Raw genomic sequence first — 19504 nt, forward strand, 5'->3', positions numbered from 1 at the left:
AGTGTCTTGATTTAAAGCCAACACGTTTCCCACACATTCGGCTATATACAGTACTGTGCAGTGCGTCACGGGTTTTTTTGCCTTTTTAATTGCATTGCCATTAAAAGATGTAAAAGATCTACAGTAGCAACACAAATACCAAAGTCTTTTTCATAAGTACTGTACCTTTTCTAGATCAGTGTTTCCCATTTCCCTGTGGATCTGAATGTCCTAATCATGCCCCACTACAGGGATCAGTAACATTGTGCTATAGGAGGATGTGAAACCAAGGAGCCAACAACTTGGTAATTAAAGATCCCAAGGCATTGTTTGGAAAAGCTGGGGTTTAAGATGTCTATGCTATAATATGCTGTGGACAGATCTTAATTAAGGCAATCTGTGAATTTCCCCATTGGCAAGGAAATCTACCCATCAATTGTGTAGTGAATCAGGTGGATACTGTACTTCAGTGGTGAGCAAAGTGGGTGCCCTCCTATGTGTAAAGTGCTTTGGGATGAAAAACACTATACAAATACAAGGAAATAATAGGGAATACAAGGAAATAATAGTTCAGTAGTTACTAGTGTAATTATAGTACACAATAACACTCTAAATACACAGAATGAAACAAGAAATGAAAACAAGCTAAATAATATATTTTATTCACAAAAGTTTCCTTACAAAGTACCTAGATACATGCAGAATGCTAACCACACTAAAGCAAATTCAAACCTGATTTTTTTAGGGATATTTTTATGTAAAGTGATTGACTGCTTATTGAGAACATTTTTTGGATGTCTTGATAAAAAAAATCAAAATTTAGCTTTCTCCACCATTATCAGCTATGAGTCGTAACCTCAGAGGTACTACTGGCTGCTATCCCACTGTTCCTGATCTTCTGACCTTTTTGTGAAATCAGACTGTGGGTGTTCTTTCTGCTTCACTGCATGAACTGCGTAGTTGATAGATGTGCTCTTAGTCCAGCTCCATGAACCAGACACGGGGTTGTAGAGCATTCCATTAATAGATTCGACATAGAATCCATCTGCGACAGTGGCAAAAAAGAGAAAAGAATTACTGTCAAGGGAACATTCATTTAGGAGTTTTTAGATATATGTATAGTGAAAGGCTACACCCCCCTGAACTTTTTTCAGATTTTGTTGCTTCAGTGCCTCAGAATTTCATACGTTTAAAATGAGCATTTTTTCCTCTCGTCTACTCGCCATACTCCACACTTTTAAGCAGAAAATGTTTTTTACTGGGGAAAAACGTCTGCATTAAGATACAAAACTGAAATATCAAAACTGGATAAGTCTCCACCCCCTGAATTAATACTTAAAGGAAACGGGTTTGGCAGCAATTAGAGCAGTAAGTCTGTTGGGATTGGTCTCTACCAACTTGGTCCACCTAGATTTGGCAATATTGGAGCATTCTTTTTTGAAAAACTGTTGAAGCGCTATTTAGTTCTTACTTATGCAAGCGGCATATTTCAGTTTTTTTCTGCTGACAAGTAACTAATTTTGTCTTTAAAAAAAATTCTGTGTGAGCATGTGAGTTTACAATAAAAATAGTGATTAGAAAAAGATGTGTAAGCATCATATGTAATTCAGCAACTTTCAAAACTTTTTAAGGGTCTGAACACTTTTGCAAGGCACTGTACACACAATATACATATTATAATATGAACACTTTCTTACTGTAACAAATATACATACAATGCTGTACTTCTTTTCACTTTTATATCTTCGTGTCACTTTTGCATGTCCTATATGTTCTGCGAAAAACGCTACTTTCTAATATCCATGAAGACTGACATCTACCATTTTTCAATAACAGCTTAATATCCATCTCAGGGTGCACATATATACAGGGAACAACTCAGAGAACATTGACTTAAATAGTCATAACAGCACATGACAACAAACCACTACAGTCACCGGAAGGACATGCAAACTTTACACAGAAGGTACCTCAGGCCAAGATCAAACCCAGGACATAAGAGCTGCAAGGCAGCAACACTAACCGCCGTGCTACCACATCTTTGGGATAAAAGCTTCGCACAAACAAATCCTGACACTTCTTGTGTAAGGTATAAAATATACAGTATATCAGATTAATCTACTGTAGGTACATAGGAGGAAACAAAAATGTATTCAACATCATTCAGAATCTAGGATACACCTTTAAAAGGAGTTCAGGAGGCAACTACTGTACTCTGAGGCTCCCTTCAGCATACTGTATGACAAACTAATCCCCTTCAAAACTATTCTTTTACAAAATTCCCTTCCTTGACAGCTCAAGTAAACTTCAAATACTTGACATTTTAATACGACCGTTTTCTTCGAACTTTTGACCTGGAATACTTGACTCAAATGCTATATCTATTGGATCTTCCTAAAAGCATTTTATCTTACACTTCCAGTTAAAACTACTGTAACTACAGTACAGTACATGCAGAACATTTTGCATCTGTAGTGGAGTTTTCTTGTTAAATTATTGATAATTAGCTGGCAAGCTCAAAGTAGAGCTGAATCTACAAGGGAATCTTCTGGTAATTTATCATCATGATAGAAACTTGAGTACATAGCACTAATTATACTACTCCAGTAATTTCCTTGAAACTGCAGACCTTTGCTGTTATACTGTATCTTCAAGACAGCATATTTTAGCCTTCCCTAAAGATTCATATGGAGTACCTTAACTTAATTAAATTGTTCATGCAGTTTTATACCAGTTATAGTCTTTCTCCTACATTGTTATGGCTTCTAATCAAAGCACTGAGTTTTTCCATTCTCAGAGAGAAAATCAGAATGTTCTCTATTGTAGGAGAGAACCACACAGCAGTATAGCAGGATTTAGCCTTCAGAATTGAAATAATACCCACAAAAAAACCACACACAACATTATCCTTGTAGTACTATATACTGTATGTTTTCTGTTCAAAACACTTTAAAATACTTGAAATAAAACCTGTCATTTAAGTTATTTCAATAAAAACCACTACTTAAAGTGAATACATATTTACTACTTTAAAATGGATTTAACCATTTTACTATTGCTCTAGATAAATCATTTTCTTTGGTAACTTTCATTTAACCATTCTTTACATGGTGTATAGATTTGATAAACATTGTGTAGAAGCACTGTTTGACTGTCAGTCTCACTCTCTTTACTACAAAATACGTACAAGTTAAAACATATTTAGGATTTGAAAGAGTGGAGCAAGAGAACTAACCAGAATAATCGGCAAAAGACGAAATGCATGAAGCTCATTTCTGGGGTATCTTTCTTTTTATTCTCTCAAACCTGTAATATTCTCTGTTAAAACCACTTCAATAAAGTTTTAGATCTAAATTAGTATCTGAGTGAATGCCAACATTTCACACGGAGCGTGCTGACTTGGAAAAGTCTGATTTGTTTTGTTTGGGAAACCTAGGAAAACCAAGCTGCCTTAATACTCACTTGATTCAAGAAGTCGTTCCAGATCCACAGGATTAATAAACTTCTCCCAGTCATGTGTTCCATCTGGTACAATCTTCAAAACTCTTTCAGCAACCACAATGCCTAATACATAGGACAGGTTGGTTTTGTTTATTGTAGTAATGAACAAAGATCCCCCTGGCTGTAAAATAAGAAAATTATATATATATTTATTAGCAGCTAACAGTGCATATATTTTAGCAAATATGTCAGAATTAGGGACCGGAAAGTCATGACATATAGTGAAACAACGTATAAGTGGGAAGTCTTCCATTAAGAACAATGTAAAAATAAAATATAAAAAAGCTGAGTGTGTGCTTTGCTTGTAGCTACCAAATACAGTACAGAGGGTCCCTGTTATACTGTAAATCCAGGTAATGCTCCTAAATAATGCATCTTAAAGCAAGATAACTTAGAAAGGGGAATTAATTACAAAAGAAGTAATGTAATCAGCTTGAGACACATTTCAAACATACTGTAGAGCTCAAACACAGATATTTATACTGTATTTAATGTACCTTATACCTATACAAATGAAACAGAAATAGACAGGGTAACCATTTCGAATCATGGGCTCATTGAAAAGACAAAGTCATTTGATGCTTCAGGAGAGATTTTTCCCCCACACACTGTTCATGCATATAAAGTTAGCACTATCAGATCTTGATCCACTGGCTGGATTGGTGACGTACAGTAGTGCGAGATGGTAAGAAATCAACTTTAATGTTGGGACATAATGTTTCATAATCTAAGTTAATTGTAACAGCACTGTCTACAAGGAGAACATTTGTTTCATGTTAGATTTTGCTCATCAGAATATTTTATTCCTGAAAATGTTCATTTCAGGGAATTTCTGATTTTTTCATTTCATCAGAGACAAAAGTGCAAAACAACATACAACAAGTTTAACACATTCACTGATACACTGCCCTCTAGATGTATTCCTACTCCCACTGAAATAGGAACGAGAAAATTATATCACAGAGTGAGTTAGGGATTGGATAATGTGGCGTGCTTCAAACAATTTTAGAAATGCTATAATGCAATTGTATTTACCATAATTAACTGAATTCCAGAAAACATTAAGGTCCCATTTATTCATGTCTAACTAATCCTGCAAATTCAAAAGTTCTACTTTTTGAAGTGTAGTGGAAGCCTCCGTAACTAAATATACTGTAGGCATTCAAAGATTTCCTGTATCCCTGGAGTTAGTAGAGGGTAAGAAAGGCAGAAGACATAAAGTATCAACATGCATCATTACAGCTATTCGAAGACTGTAGACAGATGGCCATTGATCTCCAGAAGCTGGGGAATGGCTATAAAAGGATTCACAAAAAAGGATATCTACCAGTTTTCTCTACATTATTAAAAATATCCTCCATTATTAAAAAAAAAACTGATGTATTGTGGCAGCCCAGCCAGGAAGAGGATGCAAGTGTATCTTGCCACTACAGGCTGAGAGACCTGTGGTTTGGGAGGTGAGTGTAAATCCAAAGACAACAATCTTGCATCTTCAGCCAGGATGCAGAGTGTTCAAAACCACCATTCAATGTCACCTGCATGAATGTGGCATTCTTGAGCAGCTACAGAATAGAAGATTCTTCTGAGAGTGAGCCACAGAAAGAGGCACCTTAAATTTGCTTCAGTAGATTACATCTGAATGACAACTGAAACCATGTCCCATGGTCAAATGAAACAAAAATTGAACGCTTTTGGACGAGGTTATGAACATTATGTTTGATGCGAAAACGGTGAAGCTCACGTTGAGAAAACAGTCATGCCCACAGTACAAAAACAGCAGAGGGACTTAATTGTGTCTGAGGGGTGTCTAGAGTGTACTCCAACACATACAAGGTCATTATGGCCAAAAGCCGGTTCCAAGGTTCCAAGCTTGTTCCAAGCCAACAAGCTCAATTCTGACCATTTTCTAGCACGGTAATGATTCAGACGACACATCCCAATCAGCAAAGGAATATTCAGCTGCACACAAACATAAATGTTCTTGACTGACCTGACCATCTCAATCTCCAAATTCCAGTCCAACTGAACAGTTGTGATTCTCATTAAATAAGGCAGTTCACTAACAGAAAGCACAGAACAGGAGGTGTTCCAGTAGAGAAATTCCTGCCAGAGGAGGATTTATAAAATACCAACTACAGGGGTTGCGATGGACTGGCATCCCATCCAAGGTGTACAATAATCTGCTCTGGCTCCCCCGCAACCCTGAATTGGAAGAAAATGGATGGATGGATAACTACAGCGGTGTAAATAAATATAGCATTTGTGCTTTCTGGACTATATTTGTGACAAACATGAGTTTGTGCAATGCTACAAAGAAGCCAGTATAATGCTTTTATATATTTTTTATGGTTTTCAGCGGGACACATTATCCAATCAAAAGAATAAGATTTCTTTAAAAAAAATGGATGAGATGTTTGGATCAATTAACTACTAATTAACAAATGGGCTAGACAGGCTGAATGGCCTCCTCTTGTTTGGAACATTTCTTATGTTCTAGTAAATCTGGACTCTCTTTAAAATTAACTGAATCAAAATGGTAAAATGGCTTTGTCTACCTTCACTTCGGTGCTGAAAGTCATAAAATAATCCACGCGCACAATTAGGAGAACATTTTACCAACAGGATGAATGTGCAGGGCCTAGGGTGTCATCAGCATCTTCTCATTTTTAGACAAGACAAAACCACTTATTTTGGAGAAATCAAACAATTTCAGATGATATACTCTGAGAAGTGTTTGGTATATTTTTTGCGATTTGCCATTTACAGTTTGACCACCTCCTTGTTTTGTTAGTCTCTGTCCATGGGGATCTTGTTAAAGGCAGCATTTCATTTCATTTGTTGCTCCCCTATTATTTAAATTAGCGTTCTGTCAGACTTCGGCTAGCAACAGATCCTGCGTTAAGTAGATAGTTTCCTTCATGAGACGTTTGGTGTCCACAATTCAGTTTGATTGCATCAGAGTGGGTCTCACAAAGTGTTTTGGATGTGACATTTCTGGGATGGAGCGGCACTGAGACAGCCTGAGATTTTACTGCCTTCAGGAAGCTACAGTACCAGCTGACATGAGTGTCATGCTGAATACAAATGAAAAATGCTCCACAGTCAGAAACAATCTTAAAATGATTCAATATTTTTTTAATTGTAGGCGGTTGGGAGGGAAATGATTGCAGAAGAATTAAAAGAGACAAGAAAAAACACGTTGCTATAAAAATATACAAGACTGAATACAAGAACTGACGGCTACCAATGGAAAAAAAATGACATGCCATTTTAGAAGCTATTAATAAAAAAGTTTAAAAAACAATTCTGACATCAAGAACCAATTGATAAGTATCCCTTAATTATGATCAAATCTGGGTTATCAGAGAATAAAAAAGAGAATAAATGTTTTTTTACAAAATGAACCAATAACAATATTCCAAATCAAAGTAACAGTATTGAACTTCTGGCATTAAATGGAAAAATTTATGTACTGTAATTATGATGTACAACTTTTTTGGTAGATTAGACAATATACAATTTTCCCAGAATTCAATCAACCTACCTGCAAGTCTATGGACTCTGGGAGGAAACCAGAACATCTGGAGGAAACCCACAGGGATACAGGGAGAACACATAAACTCCACACAGATAGCACCCCGAGAACTGAACTCCAGTGCTGTGAGCCAGCAATGCTACTTACACTGCACTACCATGCTGCCCTAGTGTAATTCACTGGATTTAAATTACTGTCGAATATCTGAGTTAACACTTCAGTTGTCACGGCATAAACTTCTCACTCTTCCTTGTACAACTATGTGGCAAGTCATTCTCAGATGTATGTAATGATCTGAAATGTTAATTAGTTCAATGTTAGTGCCAATGAATTATTTCACTGTTGGGCAGAGAGCACAACCTGATAATGGCCGCTGTTGTGTTGCTAGTCTCTTTGTTTAAAAAAGACTGCTGTTTTCAGGTTCTAAGTTCAACCAATTTTATTAATTAATTGTGGGACACACCATACAAATGAAGGCTTTGAATTTTACTTTTTATTGCTTGAACACAGCTTTTTTCTTGCTTGATTTGATTGTTGCTGATCTTTGGGAAAGACATGGTAATAGTCTTACACATTCCTTCTGATTAGACTTATAGATACTCATTATTCCAAGAGGCACAAGCGATACAATTGGTTATATTTTCATAATGTCAAACAAACAGTGCTTCTGCTCTTTGCAGACTTGCAGAGGAAAGGTCCCAGACACCCACAACTGGAAAGGGGGAATGAGTCCCGTTTTCGCCCAGTGAGCTGTTAACAATGAATGAGGAAAACACTTTGGCATAAAACAACTGTCTTCCCAGGTTAGGGTCAACAGGCAGGAAAGGCAAACTAATCTGAATTCATAAGAAAATAACATATCAGTTTACATTACATCAGTTCTTGGGAAAACTGAATTCTTGCACTGTCAAATGAATTACCAAATGAGATGTTGGGAAACACAACGAGTTGCACTCAAAAGAAACCGAGCTCATTTTGAGTTGCAAATATGAATTGGTACCAGGGCCGACTCGTCCATACAGGCAAACTAGGCGGTCGCTAAGTTTAATGGGGCGCCAAATTAGAGGGGAAAAATAGTTTTAAAAAAAATCTGTTTAACAAATGTGAAAGACTTGAACAATACAAATAAAGCTACGAAGATGTAATTTTTCCAATTAATGTGTGTTAAGAGGAAATGTGAATTACAATTCATTCCTGAGAATTTACTAACACGCAAAATACGTATTTCAATTTTCACCACGTGCTCTGTCACGGCGCTCCGCAAGGGGGCACTGTACCGCTTCTGCTTTTCGCACTGCTGCCTGAATTAGAGCGGTGCGATCGCAGTTTAAGGCATTTGAGATTTATAAATCCAGAATGTGGGTATCATTAAGCGTTATTAAACTATTAGCTACATCAGGCTGTATAATTATGAACTTTTATTTATTATATCTAGCCTACGATTTAGAATTAAGGATTAAAATAAGCTTTTGTCATTTAATTGCTAGGATACATTTCATAAAATTGTTACGATTTAAGAGGTCACAAATTAAAAGAAAAACATTAGTAGAAACTGAGCTGTTTACTCAGCTGTGGGTGGGCTGTGTGAGACAAAGGATCTTCTACTCTGGTAAATCATAATGAAAAATAAATATTAAGCACAGAGAAAGAAAAACTCCCAACAACATGTGCAGGGCAGAATTAGGCCAATACCCGCTGCTAAGAAACATACGGAAAAGAGCAATAAACTATTGGCTACATCTAAAAAGCAGTGACCAAAACTCCTACCATCACAAGGTCCTGCTGAGCCAGCTGGTCCTGAGGCTCACTTGCCCGAGCCACACCGACACCAGCCAGCCTCAGGACAGCACTGCTAGAATCAAGCACATCACTGCACAGATCACACAGCCATATCTCACACACTGGGACACACACACACAACACTACCTCACACACTGAGACACACACAGAGAGAGGAGCCCCCTGAGCCAGCTGGTCCTGAGGCTCACTTGCCCGAGCCACACCGACACCAGCCAGCCTCAGGACAGCACTGCTAGAGCACCACAACTCAGAATCAACCTCATCACAGCACAGATCAAACAGCAATATCTCACACACTGGGACACACACACACAAAAACAGCATAAACTGGAATGCTAAAGAACCCTAAACAGCTGAATATCTGAACAGGGTAAGAAACAGCATGCCTACGCTGATGCAGCTACAGTACCTACTGTACGTGAACTACCTCAAATTATTTCTCCTGAAGAAGGCTCCACAGCCGAAACATTGCGTTTCATTTCTTCTTTTTTCAGCATGGAATAAGCTTTTACTTGTTCCTTTGCTACCTCAAATTATACCTACCATGAGTATATCTGTGACATTTCAGGATTAAATATTTAACTTTTAATTTCGTTAGTTTCCTTAGTTAGTGGGGAGTGTAGTTTCTCAAAGCTAAAATTAATGAAAACATATTTGGGTCAGTGGTTAACATTGCTGGGTTCAATTCTGTTATCTGCTAAATGCGTGGAGTTTGTATGTTCTTTTTGTGTTTGCGTTGTTTCCTTCAGGTGTTCCGTTTTCCTCCCACAGTCCAAAGACATACTAATGGGTCAATTGCCCCTGTCGTGAGAGTGTGTCTGTGAAGGACTGGCGTCCTGTCCAGGGTGTACCCCACCCTGTAACCATCTCTTGCCTGGATAAGCTCTGGCTCCCCTGCTACCCTGAATTGGAAGGAGTGGTTAGAAAATGGATGGATGAATATTTGCATTCAACAATACCTGTAGGTGAGAGATTACTGCTGGACTTGCCACCATGTCAGCAGAACATGAAATCCTGGTCTGGAAAATCGGACCTAAAAAACTAGGGACTGAGTTTACAAAAGGTAAGACACAAAGAACTGTTTCTTTGTATTTCAGTATGTCATTCAGATGGACTCTGTATGCCTGTTAAAGACTTCTATTTGGAAAGTACACAGACTGCATAGCACCAGCACTATTTCTCCTGAGCTTAATCTCACTAAACAAGATGTCAGTTATGACAAGACATTTCACACTGGATAACAGGCATCTGGCGTAACGTTACCCATTTATCACAGACGAATTCTAATCTTTGTGACAAACACATTTCTGTAAAATCGCTGCAATGAGAAACAAGTGAATAAGTAGGTATTTTGACGACAGTTGTTGGCTAAGCCTGATTTTTTTGGATCCATTCTCATTCCATTTTGAGATCTGTACTTGAATGTGTATACACAAAGAGTAAGTTAAAAGAAGCATCGTTAACGTGTGATGATCTCACCCACCTTCAAAACATCCAGACAACATTTTATAAAGGTCTCCAGGTCATTCACATGTTCCACCACTTCCGACGCTACAACCGCATCAAACACCTGTCTCGATTCCTCAGCGATGTCTTCCAGTGAACAGGCCCTGTACTGGACCTGCTTGCTCAACACAGGGTCGAAAGACTTGTGCAGCTCCGCAGTTTGGATGCTGTCCTCTAAGGGATCAATTCCCACGACTGAAGCCCCAAGTCTCCCCAGGGGCTAAAGAAAAGACGTTTCAAGCACTTTAGGAAAAGCTCAACATTAATTCAGAGATTTGTGAGAGATATTAAAACAGACTTATGTTCTCTCGAGCTATGAAATCTTAGGAAGCATTTTACACAACCAGCAGGCTTCTTATTAATAGTCTTTTCATAACAGATTTACGTCCTAGTGACACAAAGAGCTCCAGAAATTACTTTTCCTGCCTGGTGGGAAATGGTTAAAAACACCTTTTTAGAAAGTGCCATAACAGTTTATGAAGGCCACAAATTAGAAACATCTCCAATCAGAAGACATCTCCAATTTTGTAGAGCTGAACAGTTATGAAGTTATGTCTTATAATGATGCTATTTTTTTCTGATGTTAGACAATAAGCTCTTCTGACAGACGATTAAAGGCACATAGAAAGTATTTGATTAGACCTGATACTGTCAGGTTCAATAATGCAACTCCACTGGCAAGACTTCAGTAAAATAAAACTTAACGTATTCTAAAGCCATGGTGTTATTTTTATAAAAAAAAAGAAAAAAGCTCACAGCTCACAACTAGCCAGGAAAACCAAAAATGTGAAACAAAATCTATTTAATACTCATTTTAATTTCATATAAATCATAAATTTCTAACGTGTTTTGGCTTCCAGTTTATTATATGAGAAATACCTATACAGAATATATGTGATTGTTCTTAAAATTGATACTCCTCGAACTGTGAAACAGTAATGAAATCAATACATTTACCTCACTCAGCAGGCCTCCTCCACAACCAACATCTAGTATTTTAAAGCCAGATAAAGGACATCCCAGTTTTCGACCACCACTTAAATTCAACAGATTATCCCTAGAGGAAAAGGAGAGTAGATTACAGTACATAGAATATACTTCACCCTTTAATTCAAGGTAGGAAACAATCAAATGTTGTAAAATACCAAGTTACTTGACATAGATAAAGTGATTCATTACACACTCCCAGTCAATGAAGAGATTTCTCCTCCAGCTGCTACCAGGCGCAGTATTATGAAGAAGTATTATGTTGTGTAAGCATCTTTTTAACTGTAATAACTCAATTTCTGTGGAAGGCTAATCTGACCTGAAAAAGCACTCCTGTCCTTTCTCATCACAGGACCCAGGACTCGTCCAGGGGTGGCCTGAAGGAACTGTGAGTCCAGACAGTCGCACCTTCCTGCTCTCTCTCCCGATCATCTCCCAGCTGCCCTCACTCCCCTGCCCTGCCCTGCCCGCCATCCTCCATCCTCCGTGCTGGAGGCTGCAGCTTCCGCCCGCTCATTCTGGGACTGGCGCTAACAACCCACCTCCCCCGGCAGCAGAGACGAGAGCTCCCAGCAGGCTGCAGGGCACGACTGGAGCTCATTCCACCTCTCAGCTAGAACTGGTTCAGCCACCTGCCTGTCTTTCCCTACTGCAGTTGATTTATCCCTGCTTTGCTGTGCCTTTTAGATACCAGAGGTTAAAAGAAGGGGGAAAAAATGTTGAAACCTCATTCATTAATACCCCAGAACCGATAAAAAAAATCAGTTCTCAAGAAATCTTGGGAATTTTGCTTAATCATCCCAAGTTGACATCCGATATCTGCCGAAGAATACAAATCGGCCAGAGAAATTAAATACCACAGACTACTATAAACTGGACAGGAGCTGAAGCCAAAATAAGAGTTTCCACAAATACAGACAACAGAAATGGATAAAAAAGTAGTGGCACATTGATACTTGTAGGTGTTGAAAAATCATGAAAAAAAGCTTTTTTAATGCCTTCTGCTCGAAAACAGGAAAATACACTTTTATGTTTCAATAGAGTATTCATTTTATGAGTTTTGATTATATTAAGAGAAATAAGGAACCTAAGAAAACCTTATAAACAAGAGAAGGCCATTCACCCCATCTAATCAGAGAATCTATCTTGCAAGATAGATTGAAAGATCTCAACTGGCTGTTTCTTGCAGTGAGCGAAGGCTGACAACATGGCTGGACAAACTGTTCCAGAGTCCAACAGTGTGTGAAAAACACAGTACCTCCTCTACTCCCCCTTAGTTTCCATTTGTGTCCTCATGATCAAGTCTCACCGTTGACTATGCTGAAAGTGTTGAAAATTTTAATTTGTTCCCCACGCAGTCTTTTCTGTTCAAGACTACTTCTGGGACATCGGTTCAGTGTGAGTATAGGACAACCTTCCTTCAAGCTCAGGGGTGTCAGGTTGCTCTACAAAGAAGTGAACCCAGCAAAGTTGCATTTTGGCAACTGCAATTGGACACATTAGTAGAAATGGGGTCTTACTAGCTCACTGTACAATTTTATCACAACATTACTTGATGTTCTTTTGTTTTAAAACTATATAGCCTTTTTCACATTTTTACTGCTTCCTCACATTGCAATATTGAAATATGAAAATGATGTGTCTACATTAATACCTAGTCGAAGACTTTTGTATAAGTAAGCTCTTAGAGATTTTTTCCTGTTTTATATTTTATTTTGTTTTTACTACCTACATGCAACATCCTACATTTTGTCTCATTTGGTCCAAGCCTTTTTGAACTTCTTTTGATTAGTGTTTGCTAATACTCCTATTATGCCATCATCTTGAAACATGACTAATATATTAACTATACCAGCAACTAGATCACTGATATAAGTTAAGAGCAGCAGTGGTCCTCATACTGATGCCTGTGTACTCTACGAATCACACCACCCCAATGTGAGCACTTACCATTTATCAGTACTCTGTTTCCTGTCCATTAGCCAGTTCTCATACCAAAGAGTTACAGTACTTTGAATGTTTACTACTGGAATTTTGAGAATCAATCTTTTATGGGGAACGTTATCAAAAGCCTTCATAAAATCAAAATATATGATATAATATGCCCTTTTTTATACTTTCATGCTGTTATCTGTTTATACCCTAACATGTTTGTAATGCAAGGTCCTCCTTTTCTAAATTTTGTCAATTTTCCACTAGAATCCTTCTACCATACCTATACACAAGATCCTCCAGTTTACGTCTAATTACCATCACAAAAATCATACCCGTTATAGACCAGTACGTCTATAATTGCTTGGTTCAGCTGTGCTGCTTGGTTCAGTGTGGGCACTACATTAGCAAGTGAATAGTCAATGAGTATAAAAGCCTGCCCTGATTGACTGTTGAGAGAGTTTTGTTAATGGCTCCCAAAGTACATTTCCTTAAGTACACTTGGTTAGAATACCAGCGGGCACAGGAGATTTGCTTATTTAAGTGCCTCTAGTACCTGAAAAATGCCTGCCTCTTCTATAAAAATATTTTTTTGATATTGGCAAAGACATTGACACAAAGCCAATCCAGGTGACGTCTTTATTACAGTTAAGCATAGTTAAATTACACAGTATTCAGGTTCATCACAAATCAGAGGTCACAAGTGAAAACAACATTGCACGTACAGTAAGGAATTGAAAGCAATGTACTTACTACAGATGATCCTATGGTTAGTATAGAGCTTAGTGCTTAACTTGTACACTCTGTAGATACCAATTGCAACGAACGTGGCTGCTGAAATAAGTCCCCAGTTCTGTACTAAGAATGTTCTCAATTGCAGCAAACCCAAAGTAACAGCTACTGCCCTCTAGAGGCTAAAGTTTGAGAGTAAGTACAACTCTAAGTATAGACTGAGCACTTTACAATACATGCTAAGCAGAACACGGGACTGCAAGGGGAAGTTTCCAATGCAATACCAGCTAATTATACTGAAATAATATTGTCACTACAAAATGATTCTAGGCACTTGTCACTGAGAAATTTAATATTAAAATAAAATTGCATTCCAGCCACAATACAATGGATCTACAGTACGTCCCATGTTCTAATCATGAAGGAAGGTGTTATCAGTCTTGCTACTGCACATAGAGCCTGTAGTATGCAATTGTGAGTTTTGAGATATGTATTGACATAAATATTCTGTGGAGGGAAGAGAAATTAAATTAAAATAAATACATACAAGTATAAGTAAACAGGCTTTGAATCTTATATGTGTTCAGTCAAATCAGGGTGTCACCTGGGTCTATTTTCTACTATCATTTATTATGTATAGAGTCCATACTGATGGTTCTCGGAAGGTATATTGAGAAAGAGGGGTACAGTAGGCACAATTTCCCATTTTATGGTGTTAAATGTGAGGTTATATTAAAGAAAACACTGCTAATGTTTGTTTTTCACACTTTGATTATTTAAGTTCTTCACAACACTACCCCTTCTTTTTCCTGTGGCTCCAAGAAATGATAACAATGGTGTGGAAACCACTCTAATAATAATGGTGTGGAAACAGCCAGTGTGCTTAATGTCTTGGAGATGGAACAGGTAGTTTATCCCAGTCCATAGCAAGGTTGTGGAGGCATGCAAAAAGCACAATGATGCAGCTAGCTTTTACCGGACTGGTACACAAACCAAATGAGAGACAAAACTCTGCTTTAACATTTCCAAAGGCTCTCTCAACGTGGGATCTTGCTGTTTTATGTCTGTTAGATCACAGCTCTGTATGATGTGTGTAGGGATGTAATGACAGCAGTGATTTTGAGACCAGCACTGTAAACAGTGCCCTTGTGTACATTTATGGTACAGCCATCATAACAAAATAAAGAATTAGACAAGAACTGCAGGGTTAACAACATCTGGAATGTAGTGCCCAGTTGAGGCTTTGGTGGCTTAAACTTCAGTACGTCATGGTCATTATTCATCAAAACTGTAAAAACCAAACTATCTCGAACAGTCAAGAATTAGAAAACACTCTCAGATGAAGTGCAACAAATCTAGCACATGAAAGTGCATAAGGTATAACATTATAGTATTGCATCCAAATAAATGCGGCCTATCATAAATGACTTACCAATGTGTTTTCTTATGCATCTAAAATGTCTCTGTATCATTTGTCATATAAAATAAAAGCAACTGTGTTACACCATTGAAACAGACAGAATACCACATAACTACTTATGGGCCCCGATCTGAAGTATTTTAGATACATACATTATAACTGGTATTCAGCTATATATATATACAGTATAAGCACAGCAGGCAAAGTAATAAACATATATAATAAACTCAACCTACATATTAGCTTACTGGCCAGAATAATTAAAAAACTTCTGAATCAGATTCACCTTCAGTTTCTTCTTGGTAGAATAACAATGATGCTTAAACCTTAGCACCAACTGACAATGGGATCAGCTGGTCTGCCAGTCTTGGTACACAATTGTTTTTGTTACGAGTGATGCAGATGATCCTGAGATAGTACCATACAACTCTGTACTAAATCCGCAAGTTCACTAGAATTGATTCTAGATGTCTGTGTAAGAGCATTACATCTGACACATTCCTCATAGTGACAATAAAAAAAAACAGCTGTTAGTATTACCTTATAAAGGGGACTCTCAGGTCATTCATAGCATGAAGTGCTGCAAACTCCCCCTGTTCATTCCACCATTTGGTGGCAAGGGACTGGAATTTCTTCATTTCATCTGGGTCCAGTGTCGTCTGTGTTGCTGTGCTCATTCTCGTGATTGAAGGCCTGGAATAACAGAAAAGACATTAGGGGGCCAATACCTGTCTAACACTAACATCAATCTATCCATCCATTTTCCAGCTGCTTCATCCAATTCAGGGTCGCGGGAGAAGAGGAGCCTAGCTCGACAAGCAACCGGCACACAGCAGTGTACACCCTGGTTGAGATGAAAGTCCATCGCAGGACACACACAAACATAGACATGCACACACTCAACACCAGGGCTAATTCACCCAGAAGCAAATTAACCTCCCAGTATGTTTTTGGACTGTGGGAGGAAACCGGAGCTTTCAGAAAAAAACCCACGAACATACAAACTCCACACAAACAGCACCCCAGATTTGGAATTGAACCTGGGCCCCAGCGCTACAAGGCAGTTATACTAACCACATTAGCTTTTACTTTTAACTTGTGTATTTTATATTATAAAAAACTGTTGTCCTACTTTAGTATGAAATAATTTTGGAAATATTTAACTTGTTGTAAAAAGATCTGCAGACTTTTAAGTCTATACAGAATAAAAAGATAACATTCTTTCAAGATCCTACGACATGAAAAACGAAATATATATGTGCTTACGGATTACGAGTAAATACTGTACGTGGCACAGTGTTTTGCTTACAGTGTAGAAAGTACACAGGCTTGTCGTTTAATAATGAAGACACTGTGTACGGGCTATAAATATTGTAACAGTTCAGATCACTAGCTCAGGATCTTGTAGATGCGCGCTTACCTCATCCTGCAGGAGACAGGAGTGAACACAGGAGCACCTGACGCTTGACATTTTGCATAATTTATCTGGTGTCCATTCCCAGTACTCAAAAAGAACAGCGCCCGAGCAGACACAACTGCAGGCGTCAAGGCTGAAGGGCTTAAAAGACACCGATACTCTGATTTTGTTTTAAAGCCCAGTCTGAAAATTACAGGTATAATATTTTTTGACATTTTTAAAAATAAAATATGAAGAGCCTTTAAGTTACATTAGCTCGAAAAAGTTAATGTGACCTACGTTGACCACTTTGTTTAGATACCGTGTGGAAACTGTACAACTGATCATATTAGTTCCTACCTGTGAACAACGGCACAGCCAAATGTCGTTATGCAGCGCTGTGTTTCAGCAACGTTCACATCATTGGCAGTAGATCTAGTTAATATTTTTCGAAGTTCTTTCCAATCTTGAATGTAAATCATATAAAAAGGGTCTTGGGGACAAAGAGGGTAAAAAAAAAGTATTTTAGCAACAAAGTCTTACTTCGTACAATCATTGCAAGCTAGCAAAATCAGCTTGTGGAGATTAAAACTCCTAAATAGTTTGTTAAATATCCTTTTTTAAAATCATTTAATAACCTGTAATTATTGTTTAGAATACTGCGAACTAACACTTTTATTAAATATATATGTATTTTCTCATTAAAAATCCTTTCAAAACCAGTACAAAATAACTGGTTCATATTGGATGGAAGTGCCGAGTAGAAGTGAAATAGTGAGTTTTTTGCCAGAGTCTTTTAAGTAAAATGTTGTAGTTTGGAGATTGTCATCAGACCAGTATCAATGCATATATATTTCTCAGTTGTAGCTGGATTTTCAAGAGTGTCTAAGCTGGTGTGTAAACGTTATCCACATAGCGGGGCAGCTTGTTCCCTGTTGTCATAAATCTCCTATTCTCTGTGTTAAATGCATTTTCACACAGTTTCTACTTCTGTCAGTGCTTTTGAAGAGTATAATAATAATGATAATAACAGCTTACACTCTGGACACTCCACAGGTAATGGGGACTCCCCTCCACCACCACCAGTGTGCAGCAGTAGTGCACCAGAACGCTCACCACACATCAGCTCTCAGTGGGGAGGAGAGCAGAGTGATGAAGCCAATTATTAGGAGGCCATGATTGATTAAGCCAATGGGAAATTTGGCCAGGACGCCTACTCTTTTCGAGAAACGCCCTGAGATTTTTAATGACCACAGAGAGTCAGGATCTCGGTTTTACGTCTCATCCGAAGGACGGCGCCTTTTCAAAGTTTAGTGTCCCCCTCACTGTACTGGGGCATTAGGACCCCCTGCTGGCCCCACTAACACCTCTTCCAGCAACAACCTTCGTTTTTACTAGGTACTGACCAGGCTCACACCTGCTTAGCTTCACTAGGCTACTAGTTGTGAGTTGCAAGGTGATATGGATGCTGGCTTAATATGAATGTATAATTGTATGAATAACTGTATCAAGTCCCCCTGTAATCTTTCGTATTTCAGCTTGTTAGTATAAAAACATTTTGAATCCATGTAATCATCTGGTTGCGATTGTCGGAACTAATTCCAGTACAACAATGAACAATACAACAGATTATTGTGTTAGTGACCAGATTGTACACAATATTATGTTCTTAACGTGTGATGTACAATTTTTTTACAACTGTTTTTAACAATTTATCCTCACATTTTTTCTTTTCTACTTTCCTACAACGTATATGTCTATAGATACACCTACTTAGTCTTTCTCTAAATAAGTGTCCTTAAACTCAGTGATTCCCATTATATATTTGTAGTTTTTGCTACCTGCATGGAACACCCAGCATTTATCTACATTATAAGCCATCTGCCAGGTTTTTGTCCAGTCTTGAATTTGTTCCAAGTCTCTTTTAAATTGCTTTTAGACCTTTTATGTTTGTGAGTTCTTCTAGTTTGGTGTCATCTGCACGTTTATGTAGTTTACTAGATATACCATAATCTAGATCATTCATATAAAATAGAGTTGTGAAAGAGAAAGGCATGTTTAGAAAGCTGTTTGGATTTGAAATTCTGAGAAAAGTAGTGGTCTTAATACAGATGCCTGAGGAACACATTATTTTCTGTCCATTAATTCATAAACCCAGCACACACATCTCAAAAACTGACTGCTTTCGGTTCAGTTTTTTCCATTCTTCTTACTAGGGCACAACATTCATAATTCTGCAGCCCATGCATCTTGAGTGACAGCCAGGATTTACATCAATGGTTTCTGAACAACATTTCTCATTTGGAGAGATTTTCTAGGACGCATCTCACATTTGAAGAGAATTCCTAAAATACCACAGGGATCTGAGGATTTATTAATCTCGAGTGCTTCTACTGCATGAAAGACTTCTACCTGTTTTCTTGCCATTGGCATGAAAAGACTTGCCATGCCAATACAGTTGAATAAAAATCTGTCTTCACTGCCTGAGGAATGTGGTTGACTTCTTTAGTAAATACCTGAATGAAATATTGAGTTTACCAGCCATTTCTATGTTGTCACATGAACAACAGCTCCTTTGCCAGGAGTCTGTCATGTCAAGTGGGAGTATAGTTATTCAGATTCCATTCCAAATACTGTATAGTGACACAAATAGTAAATCGTTATGAATTCTGTTCCCCAAATTCCCACATCCTTTGCAGGTGGGCCATTATGTGTA

The 19504-nt window shown here is 38.0% G+C and overlaps 1 protein-coding gene across 1 annotated transcript; it reads right to left on the reverse strand.

Annotated features, from left to right (window-relative positions):
- Nucleotides 1-619: 619 nt before the first annotated feature.
- On the reverse strand, nt 620-17115 carry coq3 (coenzyme Q3 methyltransferase). Its single transcript, XM_088909476.1, has 6 exons — nt 16813-17115; nt 15933-16085; nt 11279-11378; nt 10299-10541; nt 3442-3601; nt 620-1024 (listed from the first exon to the last, which is right to left on the reverse strand). The coding sequence occupies exons 1-6, from the start codon at nt 17022-17024 to the stop codon at nt 846-848; spliced, it is 1047 nt and encodes a 348-aa protein (XP_088765602.1). The 5' UTR covers nt 17025-17115; the 3' UTR covers nt 620-845.
- Nucleotides 17116-19504: the final 2389 nt, after the last annotated feature.

Source organism: Atractosteus spatula, chromosome 2 (assembly GCF_055471065.1).
Source record: "Atractosteus spatula isolate fAtrSpa1 chromosome 2, fAtrSpa1.hap1, whole genome shotgun sequence".
NCBI lineage: Eukaryota > Metazoa > Chordata > Actinopteri > Semionotiformes > Lepisosteidae > Atractosteus > Atractosteus spatula.

Coding starts and splice junctions, on each gene's coding strand:
- coq3 (XM_088909476.1), bottom strand. CDS start 17,024: ATGTCAAAAAATATTATACCTGTAATTTTCAGACTGGGCTTTAAAACA. Junction 11,379..15,932: donor CTGAGAGTCCCCTTTATAAG/GTAATACTAACA, acceptor CTTTTCCTCTAG/GGATAATCTGTTGAATTTAA. Junction 10,542..11,278: donor GAGGAGGCCTGCTGAGTGAG/GTAAATGTATTG, acceptor TCTTTTCTTTAG/CCCCTGGGGAGACTTGGGGC.